Source organism: Alosa pseudoharengus, unplaced genomic scaffold (assembly GCF_046254945.1).
Source record: "Alosa pseudoharengus isolate Yale_2024_CS ecotype anadromous, Long Island Sound unplaced genomic scaffold, YU_APseudo_1.1 YU_APseudo_1.1_scf_11, whole genome shotgun sequence".
NCBI classification, from domain to species: Eukaryota; Metazoa; Chordata; class Actinopteri; order Clupeiformes; family Clupeidae; genus Alosa; species Alosa pseudoharengus.
The window spans coordinates 2,953,784-2,976,385 of record NW_027468576.1 but is presented as its reverse complement, the minus strand read 5'-3'; the positions used below and the strand labels follow the sequence as shown (position 1 = coordinate 2,976,385).

Here is a 22,602-nt window from a genome sequence, read left to right as displayed (position 1 = left end):
GCTTAGGCCTACATTTTAAAAAGAATGCCCAGACCAATACTGTTGACAGGAGCATCAATCTACTATTTCTGCAGTAAGGCATTTCTGTTGCCTACCATAGGAGTTCGTCAAGTCTGAAGTAGCACCTCAATGCACAACAATCCAGAGTTAGGCCTACGAGTTAGCACACCTCTTGAGGATAATAATGCTAGCCAGCAGCCTTGTCAAAGTTAACTTTGCTAATGTTTTGCTGAGCCTACCCTATGACCGCCTAACTAACCGACAAACTCCCTTAATAAATTGACTACATTTGTTGCACACTTGAAACAAAATGTCTTCAAAATTGTAGAAGGTGGTTACATTTATTTCCATTCCAATAACTTCACACAGTCGATTTCCGTTTGCACTTGTAGGCTATGCTGCTTTCATTTCTTTGTTCCTACTATTTAGTTTATTTTCTTGAACTGCTATTGCGACTGCCACCTACTGGATAGAAAAGGCAACAACCTAGTTTTTATTGAATACAAATCTACATGTTTGAATGGCCAAAAAAAGGATAAATCATAGGTGGTATTCCACACATTACCTTGGTGTTAGGGTAGCCTATTCTGCACGTCATTGACAGTGAGTGGTAACTTCAGTCATTTGCATTTATCATGCTAAAAATCTGACACCAGGCACTATGCTGATGCCTGACCCAAAGGGGAAATTATAGTAAAAGAAAGACACTTAGAACTTTTAAGTTTATAATATTGGTTGGCTGTTCATTGATTCACTCATCTGCCAAACTTGTTAAGATATGTTCATAGCAAAAATGGATGCATGCGGTTTATTTACATTAATTAATTACAGAGTATGTAATTAACTAGAAAATCGAAATTACCATTGCATGAAAATATAAACATACTGTATATTAACATAAAATGCAAAAACAAACTTTTATTTGGAAAGAGTTGGCAGGAGTCATAGTTGATAACAACTGACAGTTGAAATATCTGAACAGTTAAATAGTTGAGTAGTTTAAATAGTTAAATTATTTAATAGTGAATTATTGTAGTGAGAACATTTATTTTGAAACAGTTGTGGGCAGAGGAAATAGTTGAACAGAATCTGTAGTCTTAAGAGAGACAGATTGTATGCTTAAAGCCTGAGACAGAGAATATAGTTTAAAAGTTGAATGTAGATAGTGTAATGGATGTTGATAGACAGAAAGTTGAATGGATGTTGATAGGCAGATTGTTTTATGGATGTTGGTGGATAGTTTAATGGGTGGATGAGTGAATGGTTTGAAGAGGATGAATGGATAGAAAGTTGGATGGAATGTGCCTTATATCCTTGTAGAATGGAGAGACACAGAGAGAGTTGGCCTAGTTGAGCAAAAAGCAGTTGATACAGGTGCAATCAGTTTAACTGGCCCTTTGATGTGTCCTAGTTGAGCAGCTGGAAGTTGATACAGGTGCAAATGAAGTTAATTAGCCCATTGTGATGTCATCAGCCCAATGTTAAGTCTATAGGGAAAAATAAGCTTGTTTTTTTATTAATATCTCAAAAAGTATAAAGTTTACAAAAGTGAAAAAAATACATTCTCCAGGTGTCCTTTTCAAGACCTACGTTACAAAGTTTGAACGGAGTTTCTACGTTAAACGGTTAAAGCTGAATTAGACGCAGAAATTTGGTGGGAAGAATAACTAGAAAAGGATTTCCTGAAGGAAATACAGTGCATGAAAATGCAGAAAATATGATGTAAAATATCATACAGAGTGAAAACAAATAATACAGATATAGTTGCAATAGTGTTGCTAGGGTACACATGTTGGTTGTTATGCCAAATTAAGTGGTTGCTATGCTGGTTGCTTGGGTAATCCTGTTGGTTGCTGTGGTGGTTGCTAGGTTGACATTGTGGTGGTTATTAGGCTGTTGCTAGGGTATCTGACATGGTTGCTAGGCTGTTGCTTGGGTAGTTATGGTGGTTGCTATGCTGTTGCTAGGGTACTTGAGGTGGTTGCTAGGCTGTTGCTAGGTTAGTTGTGGTGGTTGCTATGCTGGTTGCTAGGTTAAACTCATTGGTTGCTATATGGGTTGCTAGGTTGTAACTGTGGAAGTGGTTGCTAGGCTGTTGCTAGGGTATTTGACATGGTTGCTAGGCTGTTGCTAGGGTACATGAGGTGGTTGCTAGGCCTTTGCTAGGTTAGTTGTGGTGGTTGCTATGCTGGTTGCTAGGTTAAACTCATTGGTTGCTATATTGGTTGCTAGGTTGTAACTGTGGAAGTGGTTGCTAGCCTGTTGCTAGGGTACTTGAGGTGGTTGCTATATTGGAACTTGCTAGATAGATGAGGTTTAATAGCTGGAATGACTGAACAGTTAAATAGGTGGATAGTTTAAATGGTCTAATGGTTTATTCAACACATTCACTTCCCTACACGTGGTGACAACACACTGGATCACTGCTACACACAGTTCAAGAACAGTTACAAAGCTAAGTCTCTCTAAATCAGATCATGCCGCTGTTTTCCTACTGCCTATGTACAAACAGAGAAGTCAGAGGGACCCCCCCAGTGACGAAGGAGGTCAAGCGCTGGACTGACCAATCTGAAGCCAGGCTACAGGACGCCCTTAGCAACGTTGACTGGGAGATGTTCAAGACGAACTCTGCTGACATCAATGAGTTAACGGAAGTATCATTGAGTTACATCAATATGCTAACTGATTCCATCATCCCAACTGTAAAGATCCGAAGCTTCCCTAACCAGAAGCCATGGGTGGATAGAGAAGTGAGAACGGCATTAAAGACACGCACCATCACTTATAATGCTGGGCTTATTTCAGGGGATATGACGGATTACAAAGCAGCATCTTATAGTTTACGTAAAGCTATTAAAGATGCTAAGCGGCGCTATAGAGACAAAGTTGAAGCTGATTTCTTGGAGGGTGATTCAGCACGAGTGTGGAAAGGACTCCGAACCATCACTGGCTTTGAAAGAAAGTCCCCTCCTATGAAGAATGTGAGTAAAGCCCTCCCTGATGAACTTAATGCTCATGAAGCCCTTCTACACTTCAGCGGTTGAGAGTGTTCTAACTGGTAGCATCATCACCTGGTATAGGAACTCCACAGTTAGAGATTGTAGTACTCTGCAGAGAGTAGTGCGCTCAGCTGAACGTACTATAAGAACTCAACTCCCTGCTCTACAAGATATCTATTCCAGAAGAGTACTCCTAAGAGCCCAAAAGATCCTGAAGGACTCTTCTCATCCTAACAATGGATTATTCCAACCGCTGAAATCAAGAAGACGCCTATGTAGTCACAAAGCCAGAACTGAGAGACTCAGGAGAAGTTTTTATCCCCAGGCCATCCGAACTCTGAACTCACACTATACTGACTTTGCACACATTCACTCCTCAGCACTCTCAAACATTCCCCAACTCTGAACTCACACTATACTGACTTTGCACTCATTCACTCCTCAGCACTCATGACCCCTCCCCTCCCCACACACACACACCTACATGACTTTTACCACTTTTTCATCCCTCTCCCTATGCTACAGACCTTTTATTTATTTTCTTATTTCATCACACGTCAAAGCAGACACACACACATCTGACTTTCTCCAACTTTTGCACATCTCCATAGAACTTTTTATTTATTATTTTTTATTTCTCCTCCATCTATTTACCCATGTCCTTGATTGCCTAGCCTTTCTGCCCCCCCACCCCCATCCCCAACACACACACACACACAAAAACACACACACTTATATCATCACTGTCATCACCACACATACATACAGCACACTGCTTGCTACAGTAAGCCTCCTCTACATACTTGCTGCACACTGCCCCCCCCCCCTCCCTACATACACAGCACATTGTCTTCAGGATCTTCTCCAACACACATCCTCTACATACTTACAGCACACTGCCCCCACCTACCCACACACACACTGCACACACACACACTGCTCCACTCCCCTCCCGCCCACACACACATCTTCACTGTCATCACTCACATACATCATACATAGAGTACTCTGCTTGCAATATTAAGTCCCTTCACCATACTTGCAGTACACTGCGCCCCCCCCCCCCCCTCCCCTACATACAAAGCACATTATTTTATCAGGAAGCTTCTCCAACACACATCCCCAACATACTTACAGCACACTGCACCCCCCCCCCCCCCACACACACACACCAATACACAGCACATTGTCTCATGAGGAAGCTTCTCCAACTCACATATTGCACACTGCCCTCTCCCCACATACACAGCACACTATCCCATCTCCCCTGTCATCCCCCCAACACACACACCAAGACCCCTGGCAGTTGGGTTAGCCCCTTGAGCCGTGGATCTGCCCAAGGTTTCTTCCTTGGTAAGGGAGTTTTTCCTTGCCCCTGTTGCTCTTGGGTGCTCCTTGTTGGTGCCCACCCCCCCCCCCCCCCAATCCCAATCCTCCCCCACCTTTCTTATGCAGCCCTTGCCACTTAATCTACTAAACCCCTCTTCTACTGCACTTTTTACCCCCCCCATAAATGCACAAATAGGCTGACACCAGACATAATTTCACTGCATTTCTTACTTCCAGTAACTATATGTATGTGACAATAAACTTGCTTGTATCCTTGAAATTATTTGCTAGGTAGATGAGGTTAAATATAGTTGGATTGACTGAACAGTTAAATAGGTGGATAGTTTAAATGGTTAAATTATTTAATAGGGAATTATTGTAGTGAGGACTTTTATTTTGAAACAGTTGTGGACAGAGGAAACAGTTGAACATGATGTGCAGTCTTAAGAGAATGAGACTGTATGCTTAAAGCCTGAGAAACTAACAGTTGGTGCAGGTGGCCTGGCCACCTGGCAGAAGATTCTAATTGCTGTGATGTCATAAAGGCCAATGTTAAAGGGGTGGTTAAGGATTTTGGACATAAGACCTCATTTCCAAGTAAGCAAGTGTGATATTTATCAGTGGAGACCGTTTTCAACACGTTTCATCCAGTCCTTCTAATTGCAGATTTCGCAGGTGCTAGGCTAGCGCAAGTCAACGGTATGTGCTAGCCTGCCACTAAAGACAGTCTTACCCACTCCAAAGTACACCCGAGGCAAATTCCAGACAATCAATGTAAATGTCTGTGTTGATAGAATAGTGTGAGAAATACAACTACCCTCGCATCGCGTTGCAATAGTTATACTTTGGTCCCTGAAGTTGGTAGTAGTCATTTTGCATCTCAGCGGCGGACTGATATTACCAAGGCTACTACTAGGTATCCCCATTGGAGCTTTACTGTTTACTTTTCGGCGCAGTACTACTAACCGGAGCAAGTATAATTCCGCCGCTGCTAAGAAACTAGTCCCTCAAAATGTAATGCAATCGTTGAAATTTAAGGATAGAATAACGTTAGAAATAACACCATCAAAACCGACATTTACATCGATAGTCTGGCGTTATAATTTATTTGCCTCGGGTGTACTTTGGAGTGGGTAAGACTGTTTTTAGTGGCAGGCTAGCACATACCGTTGACTTGCGCTAGCCTAGCACCTGCGAACTCTGCAATTAGGACTGGATGAAACGTGTTGAAAACGGTCTCCACTGATAAATATCACACTTGCTTACTTGGAAATGAGGTCCTATGTCCAAAATCCTGAACCACCCCTTTAAGTCTATGGGGATTTTCTATTCTATTAAATCTATATCTAATCTATTAAAGTTAATAATTAATATTAAATAAATAATTTTCATGCACTGTAATAATAATAATAATAAGAAGAAGACTTTGGATAACAGAACAGTGCATTTTCATGCACTGTAATTAGATTAAATGTTTTAATTGATTGACAGCCCTAGTCACAACGCACAAAATCCCAAATATATCACTTCCGGTTGGGTGTGGCTAATGCAATGTAATTTAAAAGTTGTTCGTCTTGGAGAGTTACACACACCTACCAAATTTTGTCCATGTAGGTGAAACTATATGCCAACCACAGGACTCAATGACATAAGGGGGCGCTAGGGAGTCCCTGTGCCATTTCTGGGGCCAAGCGTTTGTCCGTGAATGCTTTGTGAGTTTTTGCCCATGGGAATGGTAAAGTACAGCAGAAAGAGACACACTACTACAACAACTCTTTTAAAATCAATAGGGCTTTGCACCTTCGGTGGAGGCTTCCAGCTTGCACCTCTGATTATACAGGGATATCTCTTCACCTGTAATATCCCTAGACTTAGACTTATAATAGACATAAACAGGGTGAGAAAACCCAAAAAGCTACCCCAAATGCAACACTATCACATATTTTTTAATTCTAGGGTGGCATACCTCATCAAAAATCACAATGAGATTTATTCCCCTCAAATGGTACCAACTGACCAAAATTAGAGGGTCTGGCTCAAGGACTATTTGGCCAAGCATGTATTTCTTGTGGCCAACTACTCCAGCTGCAAGTGGAATTATGACAGAAAACATGACTGTGATAGTTAAAGGAATTATCCGGAGTAAAATGCACTTTAGATCGATTTACGGATGATTGGGGGTACATCAGAGTTTCCGCTAGAAAAAAATGGTGCCGGTCAAAGTGACCGGCAGAGGTTTCGTTTTCCGGACATTTTGATGATATGCCGGTCAAATATCCTATTATCACTTCTGGAGACAGGTTATGTAGCTTAAAGAATGACATAATCAGGCTGTATAGAATGCAACATGTTCATAGCCTAACTTAAACATGCCTAACAAGATCTAGCCAGTAGGCCTATCTTTTCATGGACAGCAAGAGTCCGCTTCGTTCGTTGTTTTAAAAAGGCTACGTTGATTGTTGCTGCTACCCACGTTATCTCCAGTGGTGACTGTTTAACTTACACAGATGCGCACACACAAGAATGAGCGCTCACACCACTTCCTCCAAATGCTATGCCTCTTTATTTGACAACAATAAATTAAGAAATGTTTCCTATTCTGGGAAATGTTTAGTTTCTTTTTCTTTCGGCCGCAGTTCAATGATAGCCTACCGTTTAATTGTGCCAGAAATTATCCGCGGACCAGTAATCGCCTCGTCGAGGAGGCCCTAACCCTGCAGATCATAGACAGAGAACGCATAGGCCTACTGTATGCTTTGGGTAAAGAACACTTTGCATGTACAGTGTACACGGAGAATGACAGTGTCTTGGAGCGGCCGCACCCCCCGCAACTCCACTCCCAATGTCACTGATTCCGACAGATACGCCCGACACTTCTGCTTTTTATCTGGTGGTGGCGGAGTTGACCGGACATCTGAGGCTTCAGACGTTACCAATTTATCGTCATCCATCAAGTCTGGCCTCTGAAAAAACTTTTAAGGCTAGTCTGCCTGGGCCTGGCCATGTTTGAACCGCCTCACTCATTCGTTGTTTAACATGGACGTTTTAAGCGTGCGCTTCCTGATGCAGCATAGCGTGTTGTTTAATAGCTTACTTTTCAAACAGTAGAGCCTGTTCATTTAAAAACATAGCCAGAGGACGTATAATATAGGCTTACATATTAAGGCTTAGCCTATTCTCAAATTCAGATTGCATTAGGGGACGGGATTATTAGCCAATTTCAATCGGACAATTTGACCGGAAAGATTTAATTTTGTCGGACATTTCATTTTTTTTCCGGCCAATGTCCGGTAATTACCGGACAACGGAAACCCTGGGGTACATACGTTGAGTTGACATCAAAATCATGTCATTCGGATGTGTTTTGAGAAAGTTCGATTGTACCGTTTTCAGTCAAAACTCGTAGCCTGGAAGCAGGGGCGTAGCTAGGATTATTTTATAGGGGAGGCCAGCTGGGTCCAGACTTTTTATTGGGGTGGCACTTGGGAATCAAAACTACTATTTGAAAACTACTCAAAAAGTTTTGAAGATTAGGATAGCCTATTTTAATAATGACAATACATTGTGTAAAGCCAACACTGATACACAGGTCAGTTTGTTGGCCACACATTTTCCATAAATAGGTCAATGCCAATAAAAAAGTACATTATGATAATGCACCTTACTTAATCAGTCTTATTCAATTGATGTTAACTCAAAGAACAATGATAAATACTACAAATATTGTATGCAGATATTTAATCTTATACTGATGGCCAAACTATGTTTCTTTCTGATATCCACTCCAAGTACTTGGCTGTAAGTAACATGGCTCTGAATTAAGAAATTAACCCTTAGAACCCTAGACTGTTTTAAGGGCTTTTTCACTAGTTAGAAGCATTTATCCGGTCAATGTAAGTGCCATACACACATGCTATACATAGTTTTTTTCAGAGTCTAGGGAGTCTAGGGAGTTCAGAGTCTACAAAGATCTGCCACATTTTCATGTATTAATACTTGCATTGATTTAATTTTTTTTTAAAAGTGTATTATAAAAATTCTTATATTTTATTCTTCTTTATATGTATCTCACCACTGCAAGCTGTCAGCTGGCACATGTGTGAGGGCAGACTGTTCTGAATCTGGCAATATCATTGCCATGGTGGAGGGATTATCTGGGGCTGAGCAAAAAATATGTGGTGTGTGCCTTACGGAAATAAATGCCATTTTTTTATTTAGCCCTATGGCTACTCTATTTTTATCCATTCTCACTACCTTTAGTTATAAGCATTTATCCTGGTCATTGTAAGTGCCATTTACACATGCTATATTTTTTCAGAACAGTCTAGGCTACCCAGATCTGCCACCAATTCATATTAATACTTGCATTGATTTGATTTTGATTTTTAAATAATACAAAGACAAAAAGCATATTATACCATTCTTATTTTGAAATGTATCTCTGTCAGCTGGACATTTTCATGTACGTGTAGGGCAGAATCTGGCAATATAAGAACCATGGTGGAGGGGGGCTTTGGGGCTGAGCAATTTACAGACATGTGGTGTGTGCCTTACAGAAATAAATGCCTTTTTTTATTTAGTAATGAAAAATGACCTTTCTGCACTCCATATCTGTGACACGAACTGATCTGACCTGAACCAGAGTTTGCATGTTCTGTGTGTAGGCTACACTCATTCTAAAACAACTTTTTACTGCAATGTCATGAACAAAGTGAAGGCAAAAAGGTGTTTCTTTGTCGAATAAATTGGGATGCAATGTGAGTCTCGAATTGGATGCCATGCAGGAATTTGCTAGGATCTCAAAACCGGATTACAAGCATGCTTTGCCATAGAGAAACACATGATAGCGTTGGATTATGAACATGCTTTGCCACCACAACACACAAAAACGTGGGGTAAGTCACATGAAGTTATTATTTTGATGTAATTTCGTCTGTTTACCCAGAAGGATGTACTTGGCATCAAATGATAGCTCTGTGTCTCCTCTTTCATCTGACATGCGTGACATATCTATCCGATCACAGGTTCGTTAGTAGGGCCTAATTCAAACGTGGGTAATGGGTGTGCAGCGTTGGTTTTTGTACATTATGTTATTTTGCAGTCACGTTGTCTGTTTTTATAGCCCAGAAGGACCAATAGATAGCCCTGTGTCTCCTCTTTCTTCTGATATGCTTGCCATATCTATGCGATCACGGGTTCGCAAGTAATTCAAACGAGAGTAATGTGTGCGCAGGTGAACTGTAAATATGAATCAATTTGATTTAATTTCATGATTTTTTTTGTCATACTTGATCGCACAGACAAGTGTTTAGTCTCGTTGGAAAGCCCCACTTCTGCTCTGTCACGCAATTAAGGTTTCATCTCGCTGCGATGAACAGTTCCGGAGCAATGTAACAAAGAACTCAGGCAAAGCAGCCTGCCTCTGCCTGACCAGCTATGGGAAGAACCACACTAGTGGACTAGTCAGCAAATTATGTTTTTATAAAGTAGCATAGGCTAGGCCCTATTAGCCTACTTTTATTGGAGCCATCCGGAGATATGTGCCTAATATGCTTGCATTTCACGCGAATTTTATCGAAATATTTTTGTAACAGCGTTACCGCGGGCATCCGATTATTTTTGATCAGCCCCACGTCAATGTCAGAGCCTAGGCTACCTAACAAGGACAGCCCAACGCAGCTCACTAGGGTATGATTCGTGACACATTCTAACATCTTATTAGCATTAATGTTACAACTCATCATCAACTCACCTGTTGTTACTGAGGTTAATTAGTCTACTGTCAAGTGTTTTTTACAGATGACTTGAATTGTCCCGCTGCTGCTGCACTGCCTACTCACAATGTGATTAGAACCGTAGGCTACACTTCCTGACTGGGCCAATGGTCGTAGATAAAGTGCAGTAATTGGTTCAGTCAACCAAGTGTTGTCAAAGTGCCGTCGAAAACGGCAGCAATTCTTTTTTTTTTTTTTTTTACTTTTCACAGAACGGAGCTGGGGGGGCCCCCCTGGCCACCACGTAGCTCCGCCCCTGCCTGGAAGTGAGCAGGGCATATCAATTTCGCCGCTACAAAACGCTATTTTTATACCTCTTCTACAGTTCCAAACAACATAACACTTACGTGGTAGTGAGTAGAGGGTCCCTAAAGCCAAACCGAAGTATCCCGAGGTCTTTATGTGGTAGGCCAGTACCTTTCCGGAAATGTTGCCATCTTTGCTGCCATCTTCAGGGGGAAAGTCCGTAGAAATCGATTGCTGAGTGTGTTGTAACACGCTCTGTAAATTCACAATTTCGTCGCCGTTTTTAAAAAAACAAATATATAGTCCAGTATTTCTTTCGAAATTGAAATGAAGTTGTATGGACTGGACTATGTTTTTTTTTTTTTTTTTTTAAACGGCGACGAAATTGTGAATTTCCAGAGCGTGTTACAACACACTCAGCAATCGACTCCTACGGACTTTCCCCTGAAGATGGCAGCAAAGATGGCAGCAAAGATGGCAACATTTCCGGAAAGGTACTGGCTTGATGAAATTCATTCTGGACTCTCTATCCGACCACATAAAGACCTCGGGATACTTCGGTTTGGCTTTAGGGACCCTCTACTCACTACAACGTAAGTGTTATGTTGTTTGGAACTGTAGAAGAGGTATAAAAATAGCGTTTTGTAGCGGCGAAATTGATATGCTCTGCTCACTTCCAGGCTACGAGTTTTGACTGAAAACGGTACAATCGAACTTTCTCAAAAACACATCCGAATGACATGATTTTGATGTCAACTCAACGTATGTACCCCCAATCATCCGTAAATCGATCTAAAGTGCATTTTACTCCGGATAATTCCTTTAACAAAAGGTAGTTAACCTAATAGAAAGCCCCTAGCTTTCCTGGCTGAAAAGTATACTGCAGATGTAAATCACGACCAAAATTAAATATCCTGCGACCTACCTGTGGGTCGCGCAATCCAGTCTTTGGGAACCATTGAGTTACAACACTAAACCCATCCAAAGAGGCTATATATACCATGGCAGAGTAAAGGGCAAGAACAAAATGTCAAAGTAAACCACTGTCTAGGCTAAATATGTCACTACAAGTGTTGGCCAACACAGACAAGAACCCTACAGATATAGACCCATGTTACCTGATTAGGACACACTAGGAAATTTACATCGCTACATCAAAACAGGAAGTGAGCTCATATCTCAGCAACGCTTTGAAGTACTAAGTCCAAACTTGGTACAGGGACTTGGTACCTGATTGTGAGGACGTGCAATAAAATTGGTGTTATTTGGCCTAAAGTGGTGCTGTAATAAAGAAAGAAAGCTCATTTTTCAGCAACGCTTTGATTTACTAAAGCCAAACTTGGTACAGGGACTTGGTACCGGATTGTGAGGATGCACAAGGAAATTGGCATAATTTGGCCTCTAGGGGCGCTGTAATAAATTAAATGAGCTCATAGCTCATTCAAAGCCATTCTTTATCCAACTGCCATGAAAGTTGCTCGTCCCACCTGGTTACTCTTGCTATGTCCAACTTTAGCTCACGTCAAAATGACAAGTGAACAGCAGGCCGTTAACTGCGCTAAGCAGCCTCTTGAATATGTTTGCTACTTGCAAGAAGAGTTCAACAGAGAGATAGCCTAGCAGATCATAAAAAATGGTGAGCAGTGTAATCCAAAATTCACTGATTTCTACATTGTTAGTTACCAATAGTCTAAATGAACAGATATTCTGCCTAATGTTAGAACACACTTGTTTGGCTGTAGGCCTATCATGAGCCTAATGATAAGGTTTTTTTTTTTATAACAAACAACATGCTTTCTCTTTTGGTAATGGCAAAATAGGGTAGCCTACAATGTAAATGTGAAAGAGAACCCAGGGCGATTTGTATACACAATGCACAGATAATGCAAACTGTGCCCCGGACTTCAAAGCGAACCGTGCTGACACTACCTCCCTAGGTGGTCTCAGTTTGGTTTGCGTTAGAGGGGTCTGAGTTTGGTTGGCGTGTTCACATATGCACAAAATATGCTGAGTCATCGATCTGAGTTTTCGTTTAGAAGGCTGAAAGGGACAAAAAGACATTTGCGAACGTAGTGTTATCAGCAGCATGGACAAACCGCAGATAGCGAACGCTGTGATACCCAAGTGTACGTGGTATTTATCAAACCTTCAGTTTATCGGGTAATCTGCACCTTTCTCTGCCTTTCTCCGCCCCCTACCCAGGGTATCTGCACATTTTCCAAGTGCAAATTTAAAGACTTTTAAGACCTTTTCAAGACATCTAAATGAAAAAATGAAGACTATACCACGGCAAAAAGAAACATATGACAACTTAAAACTGTTTTATGCAATAGTTTTTTTTTCTACTAATTTTAACCCCCACCCCATTTTGGATGTCTACAGAAGTTACCAAATATATTTTGGCGAAAGAAAAATAATTGTGTGAATTACCTTCACAGCTATAAATGCCTAATTTTAGGGTCTGACTGCTTGCTTTTGAAGCTGGCTGTACATATCTGATTGTGCTTACTGGCTGAAACTGACTGTTCTTCACCTGTGTCTGTAGTAGCCTAGGCTACTTGCCAAAGACATGTGCACTGGACTGGATTCCCTTCAATATTTTTTTCAAAGTTAGACTAAGCTATTTAAATATTTTAATAGGCCTACTTTATATCATTTACTATGTGCATCTATTGTCCCATATGCAGCACAGCAAATTAAAGTTAATCCACTACTTTACATTTTGCATACCAGTTGTATCTAAACCAATCAAAGCTTGACTGAAACATTGTAAAACCATTGACTTGTTTTAAATTAAGAGGTCCTCCTGGCATAATCCTGCTGAAAACTGCTGGTTTCATCTCAAACACGCACGTATTATGAACACACGTTTTTTTTTTATGTAGCCAGTCGCCGACATTCAAAAAATATGCGGTTATATTTCACAACTTTTGCGAAGTAGGCTAGGCCAACTGGGAAACGCTGGCAAGAAAGCTGCTGACAGATATTACAGGTATTATAACTTAGTGAGATATTTTCTTCCCTAGGCTAGGCCAGCAACACACGCTGGGAAGATCAACTTAACATGTAGTATTTCCTCCTGACTGCGAAAACGTTTGTCTTCTTTTTATGTCAGTCCGTGGTTCCTTCATAAATTGCGCAGCAAATTATGAGACGAGTGACAGAAGCACTGCGCATAATTTGACCAGCAGTCTTCGTGTCCATAGTTTGTGAAACGTTGCTGCGTCCGAGCAAAGATTCTTGATGCCTAGCGCAACTCCAAAAAGGAGGACAAATGAGCGTCCGGCTTGAGGCTGCGCCGGACGCCGGAAAGGGCTTTTAAAATCCATATGTCCGGCCTAAATTCGAACGTATGGCCAACCTATCGCTAACTGGCTTACCAACTCTTTCTCCCGCTCACGTAGGTTACCTGCGTATCTCTCAGGCCTCTGCACGAAAACGTCAGGCATATTTGTTCATAGCCTACAGTACCGTTTTCACACCTTTAACCACACTGTGAAAAACATCTTTACTCTGCAACCACTACACTTCCTACCGTAGCCTCATAGTCACTTATACAATTGCTTTTTAAATACACGAAACCTGATGGAGACATTTCACTCACTCTCCTGCACTCGCTCACTCGCTGGCGGTCCCATACGCAAATTTAATACCTCCCTTTCGAAAATTCAAGACATCCCAGACAATTTAAGACTTTTTTAGGCCTTAAAAACCGAAAGCTGTATTTAAGACTTTTTAAGACTTTTTAAGGATCCGCGGGAACCCTGCCTACCGCAATTTACGAACATCCACAACTGAACGGCATAGCCTACATACAAGCGCAGTTGAATGAAGTTAACTGATACACACGCAAAAGTGTTAGTACATCTGGCCCCAAGTGTGAAAACACTCTAAGATAAACAAAAATCATAACTTGAAATAAAAACTATGGTTTTAGACCAAAGAGGGGGGAAAGGGTGACACCAAAATCGTCAGATACAGCCGTGCATATAGCCTTGCCGAAGATTTTGATTGGATGCCATACAAGAATACCATGAATGTGATACATTTTGTAAGGCTTGGTCTGAAGATCATGTGTAAAAGTAGCTAAGTAAAATAAAAAAAGATTTTTTTCTCACTTTGCTCATGATCTCTTGTGAAAGAAAGAAAACTTACCCAGCTATGAGTTCATCTGCTTGTTGAGCACTGACACTTGATTCCAGAATTTCTCTCTGTAAGAAACAATCTGTGAAGCAAAGTAAACACACACACACACACATTCTGAGTTGGCTAGTTATAAAGGTATCATATTCTGGAGCATACAGTAGCATGTCTGATATACTCTTGTTATATTATGATATACATATTTCTATACCCCATTGACAGAGTGCATAGTTAAGGAGAGAGAGGGAGAAAAGTAATTCATTATCATTTTATAAGGGAAAACTCAAAATACATACATATGAAGACATGCAAAGAGAAACAGCTGTGCTCAGAGAAGAGAGGAAGAGGAAAGAGTTATTTCAATCCTACACATAAGGATTCTTCACAAAAGGGGACACATTTCCCAGGAGATGTGGCGCTGCTATGTGGGCGACACAGTAACATACTAGGGTTGTTAATGAATACCGTAAATCCTCTAATATTGGCCTGTATTCCATTAGCGGCCGGGTCTCTGACATTGGCCGGTCTCACTGTCGGAGGAGGTAAATAAAGGCGGGTCTCTAATAGAGGCCGGGGCTATTATTAGAACCAACGTTTTTCTGGGCAGGCCTCAACATTATGCTTGTGATGGTAACATGCAAGTACCACAGGGGGGGCAATGTTTGCTAACGAATCCAAGCCATTTCAGAGAAGGACATAATTGCAATGAATGAGACTGCCGTTTGGTTCGATATGGTGTCTCCCAGTACCATTGACATAAGAGGCACGAAGAGTGTTACGCTCAAAATAATAGGCCACGAGAAAAGCCATCTCACTGTTGTCCTTGCTGCCAAGGCTGATGGCACCTTATGTCGTCTTCCGGGGGGCCATCTGTGAAGTGAAGGCAATGCAGCAAGAGATCTCAAGAGCAGTCATCGCCACATCTGCCAACGGCTGGATGAATGACGACTTGACCACAGCATGGCTCAGATCAGCGGTAGGCAAATTCAGTTTTCAAGCGTACCTGCTGGTGTGGAATGCCTACCGCTGTCACATCAGCACCTCTACCAAACAGAAATTGAGGCCCTACAATATCACAACCGCGGTGATCCCAGGAGGCCGCACTAAGTTATGGTTATGGTTATGGGACTTTGCAGACGCCTTTGTCCAAAGCGACACACAAATACAAAAAACAACATAATATTTAAAATATAACAGGGAACAGATTAGAATGTTGGTCAAACTATAATCATCTCGCTGTCTGCTTGTGGACTGGGTACTCGCTGCTTGGGACAAGCTGGACAAGGACCTGATCATCAATAGTGCAGCAGATTAGTAAAAAAAATCGTTCACTTTGGTATAGAAGCATGAAATTTGGCACAGATACTCTCTAAGGGCCACTATTTTGGAAAAAGGCGCTGGCCACTCAAAAATTCAATATGGCAGCCATTTTTCAAGATGGCCGCCATTGCTATTCAATGCTTATTATATCAATTATTCAAACAGTGATTTAAGCATATAATTTGATACAAATACTCTCTAAAGGAAATTTTAATGGGAAATTTTAACAATTTCCATCTCCAGTCAGCAGGACTCTGCTTCTGACTGACACTGGGTTGCTTGAACCCATATGCAGCCTGCCTGATATGCAGCATGTTTAGTGTGTTGAAGCAGAGCTGCCCTTGTTGGAGGAATGGCTTCATATGGCCTCTGCTTTCGGGCAAACATGTCAAGTCTAGCCTCATCTACACTGACAGCTGTGCTTGATCGATCATACAGCAGGACCACAAACTTCTCAAGGATCTCCAGGTCACTATTGTAAAAGAGTGGAATGTTGGTGGCAATCATTTGGTGATAAAAAAGTGGTTCCTTTGTGGCCAACATTTCATTCAATCAGTTGATCTCTTGGCTGACATGGGATTTTCATTTGCCATTTTGGGGGATTGTTGTCTGATTAAGGCCGAGGGGTTATCCTTTTACCACCTCAATCATAGACATAGTACACATTCAAGTATGGGATACAACTAGGTTCGGGTCACCTACACCTAGCCAGATCATTCATTCAGTGCCATTTAAGTCCCGTGTGATCTGTACATCTTCCAGGTAAGCATACATGAACAAGTCATGTATTGCCCCGCTTACCCTTGGCTCGGCTCTCCCGTGCTGGCCATCTTGAATTTTTGAGGGACAAGCACATGTAAGCACAACAAAATGTTATGCCTACATCACTGTTTGAACGATTGACATAATGACATTTGACAGAAATAGCGGCCACCTTGAAAAAATGGCCGCCATGTTGAATTTTTGGGTGGCCAGCGCCTTTTTCCCAAAAAGTGACCCTTAGAGAGTATCTGTGCCAAATGTCATGCTTCTATACCAATTTGAACGATTCTCTTGAAATATGCCATTAATCCGCTGCACTACAAGTCCTTCAAAGTGTGTGGGCAGTCTGTGAAACCCGACGGGAGTGAGGACGACTTCATACTGTGCTTCCGAGAGGGACAGGTATGTTGAAATTAGCACTCATGTCTATCACTATCAGTCTCCCTCTCTCGCTATCTCTACCATTAGATGAATTGAATTTGTGAGTGACCCTGTCCACTGTGACTTGCAATAACGGCCAAACTAAATTAATGTATCGTTCTCTACAGCCCTGTGCTGCTGGACGACAGGCCCTGACTGCTGCACGCCTGCGCGAGGAAGAGAACAGACAAGCAGCGCAACATGAGGAGGACGAAGAGGAATTGTACAATAATGAACTTGTTGTAGAGGCTGGCGCGAGTGATGAGGAAATTACAGGGAGAGATGAAGAGGAGGAGGAAACTGAGGAGGATTAAACAGAATTGGAGGATTTTTTTTACTTACCAAACAAGACAGGACACACAACAACAGAGGATTAGGCCTATAATTGGACAATCTGATGATTGTAAGTGCCATACACACATGCTATATAATGTTTTAGTATGTATAGGCTACCCAGATCTGCCACAATTACATGTTTTACTACTTGCATTGATTTGATTTTGAAAAAATACAAAAGGAGTATTATAAAAAATCTTATATTTTGATGTGTATCTCACCACTGCAAGCTGGCAGCTCGACTTGCCTTTCATGTGTGTGTAGGGCAGACTGTCCTAAATCTGGCAATATCATTGGCATGGTGGAGGGATTCTCTGGGGCTGAGCAAATGTGAGAAATATGTGGTGTGTGCCTTACAGAAATAAATGCCATTTTTTATTTAGCCCTATGAGCCCTACTCTATTTTTGGCCATTCTCACTACCTTTAGTTATAAGCATTTATCCTGGTCATTGTAAGTGCCATTTACACATGCTATATTTTTCATTCTTACATTTTGAAATGTATCTCACCACAGCAAGCTGTCAGCTGGACATGACTTTCATGTATGTGTAGGCCATACTGTCCTGAATATGGCAATATAAGAACCATGGTGAATGGGGACTTTGGGGCTGAGCAATTTACACATATGTGGTGTGCGCCTTACAAAAATAAATCCCATTTTTTATTTAGTGATGAAAAATGACCTTTCTGCGCTCCATATCTGTGACACAAACTGATCTGACCTGACTTAAACTGAGTTTGCCTGTTAGCCTGTGTGTGTGCACTCATGATGATTCTCTACAACAACGTTTTACTGTAAGTAAAAGCAAAAAAAGTGTTTCTTTGTCGAACAAATTGGGATGCAATGTGAGCCTTGAATGCCATGCAGGAATATGCTAGGATCTCAAAACCGGATTATGAACATGCTTTCCCATAGAGAAACACATGGTAGCGTTGGATTATGAACATGCTTTGCCACAAAAACACACAAAAACATGGGGTAAGTCGAGCTTTATGAAGTTATTATTTTGCTGTCACTTCGTCTGTTTTATAGCCCAGAAGGATGTACTTGGTATTAAATGATAGCTCTGTGTTTCCTCTTTCATCTGACATGCGGGTTCGTGAGTAATTCAAACGAGAGTAATGGGTGTGCAGCGTTGGTTGTTCTACATGACATTATTATTTTGCAGTTACTTTGTCTGTTTTTATAACCCAGAATGAGCGATACCAATGGATAGCCCTGTGTCTCCTCTTTCATCTGATATGCTTGCCATATCTACAGTGTGTCAGTCTGTCTGTTTGTTAGTTACCGTATTGGCTTGAATATAAGACAAGGTTTTATAGGTTTTAAAGTGGGGTTGTCTTATATTCGGGGCCTAAACAAAAAAAAGGGAAAACCCGTAGATGGCACCGTATCGATTTGTAACAAGTGTTTTGAAATAAGTGAGCCAAAAGTGGCACGAACAAGTCTGAATAATGGAGAGATCAAGAGATCATCTCGAACAAAGTGGTTCAAAAGTAGGCTAGATCAAATTAACCAACAATTGAGGAGCTATATGATTAGGAGCAATTTTAAAATCATATGGTGATTAACGCGATGGCGAGCCTAGAAAAACTGAGATCGCTAAAGAGCTAAACACCATAGACAGTAAAATAAATGGACGAAAAGACTCTGTCGTTCTCAATGGGAGGGCACTGAGTCAAATTGAACGATTTTTCAGTTGGTCCCACCAGTACTGCGCAGACTCGCACTTAACTTTGTGACGTTAGCCATCAAACTGAATCTTGTAACTCATATGATAGATACACAGAAATTCTTCTCACAGTTCCTTCGCCTTCAAAGTCATCAAAGTTAAACATTTATTCATGTATTATTATTAATATCATCCTCACAAGTGATATCAAGTCGTGTTACTGTTGAAACTACCACACATGATCATCTTCAAAAACAGTCATGGCAAAAAAAAACAAAAAAGTTATAGCCTTGAAGCTATCTTCTTTTCACTTTTCTGACCTATGGTCAATCCAGTAAAACTACTGTTCATTAGGTTTACTTGCCTCTATGCTTTACCTTAACATACAATGCTATTGTAGGCTACATAGCTTTGTTCACGAGTTTCCGTGCTGGCTGGACTACGCTTCTTGTCCAAACAATACGGTTATCTCCCTTCGGTGCGTTAGCTTCCCTTCAACCGGACATGCTAAACATTCTTCTTACGGGAACCTAACGTTACGAGGTAGTTGAGTCTTGTTTTGCCTTTTATTGTTTATGTAGATAACACAGAAGCTACAATATTGGCACAGGATATATGTTATATGAAGTTATGGGAGTTCAAAAAAATCCTAAATGAATGGGCATTCTATGGGGTTAGCAGAGAGTTGATAACCACCGCTACATCGATGCTTCTACTTCCGGGAATTCGCCTGCCCCCTTGCTAAACACACCCACCGACTTCAAAACTAGCCTTAATGATGCATTGCAATGGACTGTCATTGCGTCACAAAAGTCTTGCCCAGCGCTTGTCCTCAGACTTTGTGGAAAGTGGTAGCCTATGTGATCAACTTAAGGACAACTCACTCACACCCCGTGGATCAGATGAGCAATGCTGATCAAATATTAGTGTTTTTTGACATGCCAACATCTGCCAGTGTTTAAACTGCTTGTTTTTTAAAACTGTCCAGATAGCTGCGTATGGTTAAAGGACGATTCCGGCGCAAAATGAACCTAGGGGTTAATAACACATGTGTACCGAGTTCAACTGTTCTCTGGGATATGTTTTCATGCTAATCGAATGTGACCAGTTTTATTGCAAACCGCTAATTAGCTTCAACCAGTCCGACGTAGTGCAACGTGAGCTGTCATGTGAACTGTCATGTGACTTTATACATGAACGGTACTGTCTTTCTAAACTATATCTTTTTTAATAAACTGTAAACAAAGTTTACAATGCTTCGTCCTTTAATGCAGTTATTGCAAATGGCTATGTTTCTTTTCTTTTGTAATTGGTAGCCTATACGACAGTTTATCTTTTGCACTTTCATGGCATTATAAAAATACTAAGTCATTCATTAACATAAAACACATTAAAAACAACAGTCTAAATCAGGGATATTCAATTAATCTTCAGCGAGGTCCAGTTATGGAAAATTTCCTCAAGCAAAGGTCTGGAGCATCATAATGTTTAACATGCGTGTTTAGGCTATGTATATGTATGTATGTATAATATTAGGATGGATGGATGGAGCCTAGTTGTAGATAGATAGATACTTTATTGATCCCCAAGGGGAAATTCAAGAAATAGAAGATTGTAGGCCTAGGCCTAATGTTTAATGTGAAATAAAATAAGTAGCCTAAAAGGCAACATTCGAAATGAGGAGAAATAAGGCAAGATAAGAGTAGCCTAATTGGGGAGAAAAACTGAGTAGCCTTGGCTATTTTTAAGATCTTAACGTGAACTTAAAATAAAATTTGAGCTGAGACAAGGATGGATATTCCACAGCTGGTTCCTTGAACCCATTAATCAGCAAGTTTAATTTAATTTTTTTAGTTTTTTTTGGAAACCCAGGAATATCACGTTGTTGGGCAGTGAATGCATGTAGGCTTAAATAGATTGTGGTGGATCAATCATATTGCCTTCTTAAATCTTAAAATATTCTGTGGTCTCAGTTCACAATATTTGTATATGCGCAGAGGGGGATCTCAAAGATCGTAATTCTTGATTTCGCTTGCAAACTGACGGTTGTATGCGTTTACTAAACAAAGATTATGGAAATTAAACACAACTTTTCCATCAAAAAGCTTGTTGTAAAAGGCATAACTTGTTAGATTTAAGAACTAGGTTCGCTAGCTCTGTGTGTTATGAGCAAAGAATCTTTGGTTATGAGTCCTATAGAACAACACTGCCATCTACTGGATTAGAAAATGTCAGCAGGCTACTTGTGGATCTGGGTGGCTTCTCTGCGCAAAGTTTGTCTCAAAAATACGTGATCCACAAATGCTGATCCACAAATGCGAAAACGAAAACTGTGTGTGCTGGTGATCCACAAATGCAAAATTAGATTTCACAAAGGCAATTTTCAGTTTTAAAAATGCCATTTAATTTACAAATACACATCTACAATTGTGAAAACCAATTTACAAGTTACAAATATGATTTTTTTATTTGTGGATGTCAAAACACGAATGCAAGTCAAGAAATATTTGTGGATGTCGCCATCTACTGGATTGCGATTTCTGTGTGCCGGTGAATTAAAGTAGGCCTATTTACGTGTGGATTTGTGTGACTTTCATGTGAAGAACGTCTCAAAAACACGTAACTTTGGAAAGCGAAGAATGCGTGTGCTGGTGATCCACAAATGCAGACTCACATTTCACAAATGAAATTTTCGGTTTTACAAATGGCATTTTATTTACAAATGCACATCTATATTTGTAAAAATCAATATACGAGTAACAAATATGATTTTTTTATTTGTAGATATCAAAACACACATGTAAATCAAGAAATATTTGTGGATCCCCCTCTGCACATATAGAAATATTATTGAGACAAATTTAGCTCCATAGTTTCAGGCTATCAGTCTCTTCTCCATAGTAGGCTACTTTACTCACTGACTCGACTTTATCAGAATTCACAGATTTCACTGGCTAGTAGTAGCAGCAAGCGAAATGATGGTTCCTGAAGCTCCTGAAGTAAATGCTGTTATCCTAACCAACGAAACATTTAGCGCAGCTTTGAAATCTTACGTGAAAATCTAAATTAGGCTATTATGGTCTGGGTCCGGATAGGATCACGTCACGGTCCGGACTCGGACCGCTGTCCGCCATTTGGTGATGGCTGGTCTAAATTAATTCATCCAATGTATCACCAGTGTAAGGCCCGTCTTTTGCCCAAACCATATGCATTTCTAAAGAATGCCCTTTTGCATTCAATTTACATGTGTGGATACCTGTGTTTGATCTGTATTGTCTTAGCTGGCCATGGCCAAAGATCCCCAACACCCGCTCATGCATAAAGTGTGACCATTTGTTCCTTGTTCTGGCCCCACTACTGAGAGATAGCTCAGTCCTGGGCCTACTTGATGTCTTGTGGTGAGATAGGCCAACCTCATTATCATACAGTATTGCTCTGTAAATATGTGTTGTGAATAATACATTCATGTTTGGTCTTGAATTAATACTTGTAATGTGGGCAACAGTCTGATTATGGTTTTGGTACAATTGAATGTATCTGTTCATAATTGTAGATTAAGAATTAAGCTGTAGCATAAAGTTATGATATCCACCTGGGCC

The 22,602-nt window shown here is 40.7% G+C and overlaps 1 protein-coding gene across 4 annotated transcripts in view; it reads right to left on the bottom strand.

The window, feature by feature from the left end:
* aspscr1 (ASPSCR1 tether for SLC2A4, UBX domain containing) overlaps positions 1-22,602 on the bottom strand; it is a 90,485-nt gene that overhangs the window by 15,290 nt on the left and 52,593 nt on the right. For all 4 annotated transcript variants that reach the window (XM_076277760.1, XM_076277761.1, XM_076277762.1 and 1 more), the window contains one exon: positions 14,504-14,573. In XM_076277760.1, the coding sequence (XP_076133875.1) occupies positions 14,504-14,573 (70 nt within the window). The remainder of the gene's footprint in view (positions 1-14,503; positions 14,574-22,602) is intronic.